The 8,097-nt window shown below is 32.8% G+C and overlaps 1 protein-coding gene across 2 annotated transcripts in view; it reads left to right on the top strand.

Annotated features, from left to right (window-relative positions):
• Positions 1 to 6,482: 6,482 nt before the first annotated feature.
• LOC137659472 (facilitated trehalose transporter Tret1-like) overlaps positions 6,483 to 8,097 on the top strand; it is a 36,084-nt gene continuing 34,469 nt past the window's right edge. Inside the window, exon 1 of one of the 2 annotated variants that reach the window (XM_068394363.1) lies at positions 6,483 to 6,636. Coding sequence is in view for 1 of the 2 variants with exons in the window: in XM_068394360.1 (XP_068250461.1) it covers positions 7,844 to 7,879 (36 nt within the window). In the remaining variant the exon portion in view is untranslated. Of the gene's footprint in view, positions 6,637 to 7,426; positions 7,880 to 8,097 lie in introns of those variants that run through there. The other variant, XM_068394360.1, reaches the window with a different exon arrangement.

The raw sequence follows: 8,097 nt of genomic DNA, 5'->3' as shown, positions 1-8,097 counted from the left end.
ATTAACTTTCCGTAGTAGTCTTTACAACGGCTCACCACATTTATTCGTTTCTACATATGGGCTTCTCCATGTCATTTTCTATGTCCATTTTAAAAAAATAATGATGTTCATGATATTCAGATTCTTCTTTTTCCTCCAGCAAATTCTACAAGCATGTGTCCTCTGTCATTTCGTGTGCCTACTCCAAATTTGCCTACAGCTGATTCTACTCACTTCTTTTGACCTACTTTACAAAACAACCACCCAAAACAAATGCAGAGTATTATGTTTTTTAAAGATATCTCCATGCCTTCCTTAAAAAAGTTTCTCTTTCTTCCTGTGTTGGTGTATACATCTGAATGATCTTCCTTTTATACTTTTTATTTAGTTTGATTATCGACCCTGCTATTCTATCACTGATGCTATAAAATTCTTCAATGTTACCTGCAAAATTTTATTAGCAAGAAAACTCACTCCAATTTTTTTTCTTTTTTTTTTTGCTCTTTTCATGTCCTCGTAAAAAAAAATCTGGGAAGGCTCCCCAGACCCCGCCCCCCTCAGTTCCTTTTCATACTTTAGCCACCTCACCAGAAAAAAAAAAAAAAAAAAAAAAAAAAAAAAAAAAAAAAAAAAAAAAAACGTTCGTACGCTCTTGGTACAAGTAACAAGGCACACTATATAGAGGATTGATAACTATAATTGGGCTTACTAGCTAATAACGTATTTGCTGCGGACATGAATATATTTTGGTTAAATTTAGGGTTTTTAATTTTATGGCCGAGTCCCAATTCCTTGCGTATAGAATACTGGGATCTGCTCTATACAATTTTGTAATACATATCTGTATTTCACATATAATTACCATAGAGCCTAAAACTCAGGTACAAATTATATTCAGCTCAAATTAAGTAGACTAATTTTTGGCTGTTTTTAAACCAAAATGACGTCATGGAAGGTTCCAGAATGCAAGGATTAAAGAGCTCATCACATTGTTTATTTTCATGGCCAACAGATGGCATTAGTAGTAGAGTACCAATTGTTAATTATCCCCATCACCCACTCATAATTGTTATTGCTTCATTTCTGTTGCCATTTGGGCACAAAATTGCTATAAAACTTCAAAAGCACATGAATTTGATGTTCCTTGTTGTCTGGCCACAAATTGTTTCTTGGGAAATCATAAATTTCACAATAAATGTCAGAAGTATTTCCTCAGCAAACAATCGTTAGTTCAATTACATTTGGGGGTGGCGCCAGATAGTGCCACATGTATTAAAATCGGCGAGACAATCAAGTAATTACACAGTTATTTGATATACTATTCAATGACCTTTTATGAAACTTTGAGATAATTAATATGTTTCATAGTATGACATGCATTACTAATAAAAACTACGTATAATAAAAATATTGTTACATTCTGAAAGGCATAGTAAGGAAGACTCCTCTAGCTCCCCCCCCCCCCCCCCCCCCCCTTTACACTGTAACGAGTTTTACTTTACCGCTAATAGATGGCATCAGAGGCACCTTGTCCCAACTAATGTAATCTATTATTTGACGAACACGTGTGTCAAAGAAAGTTTGCTAGGAAGGTAGAGGCTAGAGAATTGGTAGTTGATAAATTGTCCAACGGTCGTTTCCCTATTACGAATGAATATTTTTTATCCGAAAATGTTGTGAATTTTTCACATGTTATCGGAAACAACCCGGATTTACTTATAAAAGTATTTATTTTTCATTTTTTCATCAGAACACATGGCTGGTAAGTCATGTCCCAGTTCAAGTGATCAAGATAACAATAATCAGCATAGTTAAGGTTGGTAGGACGAGTTTGGGGACAGCGCTGCCAAATGGAATTTCCTTGAATGGAGAATATCATTATTCATTACAGATTCAAATGATTTAAAGAATAATAGATATATGTTAAAAGTTGCACGACTATAGTGTAATTTGATGTTCTTATAATCAGCTTAATCAACAAAGACAAATCGAATAATGAAAAAGAAAATTGTCACATTTCCGTGTCTTCGTCAAAGCCTGACTGTGTTACGCCATCCACTTGCGAATTTGTGTTTGTTAATAAGGGCGTTCCTGAGTGTAAATCAGTTGCAAAATAAACCTTACCATCATTTCCTTAGTTATTGTATGAATGTCAATAAAGCTGTTTTTTGTTTCAATATAAGATAAAAGAATCCAATAATTATATATATATATATATATATATATATATATATATATATATATATATATATATATATATATATATATATATATATATATATATATATATAACATTAATGTTATTATCTAGAGAGAGAGAGAGAGAGAGAGAGAGAGAGAGAGAGAGAGAGAGAGAGAGAGAGAGAGAGAGAGAGAGAGACTACTCCAAAATAGGGATGCTGATGATCTCTGCAAATGAATCAGAAGAGACGGAGTATACCTACAGTATAACATATTAAAGAAATATGACAATTATTTGTCAACATTCATTTTTATTAGCACAAATATTGATCGTGATGTTTTTAAGGAATTTGGTGCTGGGCATAGAGTTAAAGGTGATAGTTTGGAGAGGCGCAAATATGAGTACATGATTATAATGTCTCCGGGATTAATGGCAATATAAATACAGTTTTGCTCTATACGAAAGTCTGTTTCAAAGGAAGGGTTTTTTCTGTAACGACATCAAAGTCAGTTTAAATCATTGCCAATAAATCACAAGAAAGGTTTCCTTTTTTTCACATTATTGATTCGATGGAAAAGTTAACAAAAATGATAGGTAGTTGGATGTCAAGAAAGGTTAATCGGGATTTTTTTTTCAAAGTATTAAAAACGTTTTTCAAATAAGTTACACATATTTCTATCGGTCGTAGGTTCGAGTCCTTGGCCGGGCAGAAATATTTGTCATTGAAGAATTTTCCCTAAGCATTTGAGATCCCAAGATAGAGCAAATTCGATAATAAGGGGTAATTGAAACTTATTTGAAAAATTGAAATACACACATACAGTATATATATATATATATATATATATATATATATATATATATATATATATATATATATATATATATATATATATATATATATATATATATGAATATGTATCACTAACAGTTGTGATTTTAATCAATGTAAATATCAACCACAATGGCATTTAACATCGAAATCTACCTTTGGTGATGTACTGTATATCCCCTTGAAATCCATTTATAATCAATGCTTCAGGCCGGGCAAGATTCGAACCTATGACCCTGAGCCGAAACAATGCCTGCATGGACGACTCTACCAATTGAGATATCAAGAGAGATAGAAGTTCATTTCAAGTCCACTGTACAATTGGCTTCATTAATTCCGGTACACTTCACTGGATGCTAAGAAGATGTCTGACAGCTGTACATTGCATAATAAGAGGAACTGTTAGCAACGCTGGCAGTAAAACAAAGTTCACAAGCTTGTAAACACGTGACGAAAAGCCTTCGATTAATTTTATACGAAATGTTGAATAGCGAATCATTTGCCTTCACCAATGTACAGAGGTGTCAGACGTCTCCTTAGCATCCAGTGAAGTGTACCGGAATTAATAAAGGCAACTGTACATATACCTGTCGAATTCAGGAATCTGTTCTTAGACTTGAAATCAACCCATCATACTCCCCACCGCCAGAGTATTTTCAAATTTCAGCCCCCAACCCCACCCGAAAAACGCTCCTACGCCTTTGAAATTAAATTTTCTAAACAAATCAGTTAAAGATCAAATAATGTCTGCTGAGCAAATCTAAACCTCCTCTTCATATACAGTAAACGTATGCTAGGAAACAAGAGAAAAACAAAATGAAATTGTCAAAATTTTCATTTTATGGTTAACGCTTGTTTAACATTTTGATGGTTCGCCCAATGACTTGGCTGCTCAATCTTCTGCCATTTGATTCTATTTGTCGACAGCTATTTAGTTATTAACGTTTAATGCATGCATTTTTTTTTTCAATTCTCCATGCTGACTGCAACTTCAAAAGTTCAAGCTTGCAGGAAATGTTTTTATGTTGAACAGGCAGACATAAGTGTCTCTTAGTAGTTTATATATGAAAAATCTGTTTTAATGTTGTTACTGTTCTTACAATATTTTATTACTTTTCATATAGTTCATTTATTTCCTTTCCTTACTGGGTGAATTTTCCCTATTTTCCCTAGGGCTTATAGCATCCTGCTTTTCCAACTAGGGTTGCAGCTTAGCTAGTCATAATAATAATAATAATAATAATAATAATAATAATAATAATAATAATAATAATTGAGTTTTTCTCAAATCTGTTTATATGTTTTCTCTTTTGAAACTTTAATCTTACCTTGACTAAGACCAATTTTCTATTCTATGCAGTTTTCCAGTATTCATTTCAGTGAAATTTGTCATTCCTTCGCCAAACAACAATATTAGTGAAACCATAATTTGTCGGCTTGTATTTGCACATGAATTTGCTCTATCTGAATGCGAGATATCGTAAAATTTGGGATTTCTCTTTCGTGTCTTGAAGAAATTTCCCCAGAGAGAGAGAGAGAGAGAGAGAGAGAGAGAGAGAGAGAGATTATCAACGGTATGAAATAGTTGTAAGTGAATGAGGAGAAAAATTGTTATATTTGCAATAAAAGTATGTCTTTCAAAATCTCTCTTTAGGAAGTGGATAATAACTTACAATCTAGAAATATCCGTCTCATTATTATTATTATTATTATTATTATTATTATTATTATTATTATTATTATTATTATTATTATTATTTAGCTACAATCCTAGTTCGAAATGCGGGATGCTATAAGCCCAAGGGTTCCTACAGGGTAAAATAGCCCAGCGAGCAAAGGAAATAAGGAAACAATAAACTAAAAGAAAAGTAACAATCAATTAAAATAAAATATTTTAACAACAACAATAACATTAATATAGATGTTTCATACAGAAACTATAAAAACTAAAATAAGAAGAGAGATAAAATAGAATGTTATTACGATTGATAATAAAATAATAATAAAAAATATCTTTATGATTAGAAGCGAAATACAATAAGTCCAGGGGTTACAATAGGAAAAGGAATGTAAGATAAATGACAGGGTTAAAGCAACGAGAACCATCAATTAGATACAAAAAAGAAAAGAAATAAGTTTCATGAGAGAATGTTCAACAAGAAAGCACGCAATGTTTAACTTTCTTTGCATTTTCTTATGTAGGTTGTAATATCGCATGTAGGCTATACTGTTTTCTTAATTTGACGTGTAATTGTATTCTTTGAATTTAGAGTAGGCTACTAGCCTAAATTTCCAAATTTCTTTAATTCTCTAGAATACATTTTTTATTAGTTTCTCCGTTTAGTGTTCTGTGTTGTTTATTGATTCCATTATTTCGTATTCTTTTTTTTTTTCAACTGGTTTTTAGTTTATTATGCACAGGACCCACTTAGCAGTGAGTCCTGATTATGCATTAATAAGTTTTTCTTTATGTTTGGGTTCCTGTTTCTCAAGTTAACTGATATTGTCACACTTAATTGCCATCGACAATGTTTTCTTTATAGTGATTTTTTTTTTCATATCAGCAAATTGCCTCACCTGTAAGAATTGTATTTTATTATACCATTGAATGGATATATAGTTTTTATCAATTTCTGTCATTTTAAAGAGCTTCTGTTCAATGTCTATTAAGGTATCACCATCAGAAGTTGCTAGTCCACTGCAGAACAAAGGCCTCAGACAAGTCCTTCCATATGCGTCTGTTTATGGCCTTTCTATGCCCGTCCACACCCGCCAACTTTCTTAGTTCATCAATCCACCGTCTTCTCTTCCTTTCACTGCTTCTTTTGCAATCTCTAGGGACCCATTCTGTTATTCTTAATGTCCATCTATTATCTGCAATTCTCATTAAATATTCTGCCCATGTCCATTTCTTTTTCTTACATGTTGTTAGATTATCCTCTACTTTAGTTTGCACTCATATCCATGTTACTCTTTTTATGTCTCTTAGTGTTATTCCCATCATTATTCTTTTCATAGCTCTTTGAGTTGTAACTAGCTTATGTTCTAAGGCTTTAGTAAGGCTCCAAGTTTCCGATGCATAAGTTAATACTGGTAGGACCATCTGATTGAATACATTTCTCTTTAGAGAAAGTGGCATTTTAATCTTTATGATCTCATTTTGTTTACCAAATGCTCTTCGTCCCATGCCTATCGTTTTTATTTCGATCTCGTGTCTTGGGGAAACACTTACTGTCTGTCCTAAGTACGTAAATCCATTAACAATCTCTAGAGGTTCATCCATAAGGTATAGGGTAATGGAAATTATCATATTTAACATATTTCAGGTAAAAAAAGTCAAATTTTAACATATAGGGTGAGTAAATATAGCATTTGGCATAAGCAAGTAATCAAACAAACTAAAAGTCAACTTGTAACTACGCACGCATGCGTTCATAAGATACTGGTGAAGATGGACACAAACGCAGTTGCAATGAGTTCAGGTGGTCTTATGAACGCGCTGACCAAGTTTCGATCCTCGGTGCTGTACGCAAATCAATACTCAGAGGAGAATCTACCGAAAATGCTCGTCATTATTTCCTTCATCCGCATTGAAGAATGAAGAAGAAAAATTCATGAATGAGAACTGGGAGCTCTAAGATACGTGAGTACTGAAGAGTGGATTTTGTATTTCGGCAAATTCAGAAGCCTTTTTTAATTGCAAAAATTTTATAACACTTGTCACCTGTGAATTTCTCTCTCTCTCTCTCTCTCTCTCTCTCTCTCTCTCTCTCTCTCTCTCTCTCTCTCTCTCTCTCTCTCTCTCTAGATTAAAATAAAAACATAAATAAACATATATTTACCCAACGCATGCTAAACATGTTTAATACACTTGATTATAAAGATGATATATAATGATATTCCTGATAATGATATTTCCTGTTCAATATACTGTAGTTAAACTCGAAATTTATCGAAAACAGTCAGAATTTTATGTAGAATACCCAAAAGATTTCAACCTTAGGGAGTCTCGAATAGATTTCAATGGTATTCTCTTTAGTGTGAAATACTCAAATTTTATCCAAAACAACCCGGATTTAAAGCAACAGAATAGTCAATATATTTCGACCTTAAATCTCGAATAATAGATTTCAAAGACATCCCTCTTCAATGAAGAGAGACTCGAAACCTATCCAAAACAACCCGGATCTTAAGTACCAGAATAGCCAACATATTTCAACCTTAGTAAGACACTTGGTGTGTTCTCTTCTTCTATAGGTTGGTTTACCGAATTAAACAGAACCTGTGTTTTATACGTAAGCATTTAACCTCGAATGTAGACAAAAAAAGCAAAAGCAATAAAATGTTACCTACGAGTGGGGAAAAACAAATTCTTCTCTGGATGCGCTAGCAGGAAGAAGGGGAAAAACCAGATGGATCGATGTTGTGAGAGAAAAGATGTTTAGGCCTACATGTTGTTGTGATCTTGTTTTCGTAAGTGTTAAATCAAAACAACAACTTTGCTACTAATAAATCGAAGAGAGTGATGCATTAATACGAAGGAAGGTTTCGATAATATAAAGATCCATTAAACCCTAAATGAAAACCTAGCTATAACAAGAGACTTACTACCTGCGCACCACAGTGAGTAAGAATATTGCTCCCTCGTCACGGTCTGTAACTGAAGCAATCTACGACCAAAATAAAACCATGGTTTTTATAACACTAAAAGTAGGGTGATATGCAAAAGCGAAGCTTTATCTTTTTTTTTTATTAGAGAAATGAATCATGCTAAGTGCCGTGATTTCAGAACACATAATATCTGCGTAAATAAAGGCGGAGTTGTGATTCCAGAACAATGATTGGTCAGGATGGATACTCTTCATGTCTGCGAAGAATCTTGCGGGGTAAGTGTATTCTGACTTTCTTAGATTGTTTTATTTTTTTTTTTAGAGGAGTGGTTGAGGATTGTTTATACATTCTTATAGTACATACATAGATATAATTATACAGCATATATATATATATATATATATATATATATATATATATATATATATATATATATGTGTGTGTGTGTGTGTGTGTGTGTATGTATGTATGTATGTATGTATACATACATATA

Source organism: Palaemon carinicauda, chromosome 20, assembly GCF_036898095.1.
Source record: "Palaemon carinicauda isolate YSFRI2023 chromosome 20, ASM3689809v2, whole genome shotgun sequence".
Classification (NCBI taxonomy): domain Eukaryota; kingdom Metazoa; phylum Arthropoda; class Malacostraca; order Decapoda; family Palaemonidae; genus Palaemon; species Palaemon carinicauda.
The sequence above is the reverse complement of the archived record's forward strand: the minus strand, read 5'-3'. Positions and strand labels throughout refer to the sequence as shown.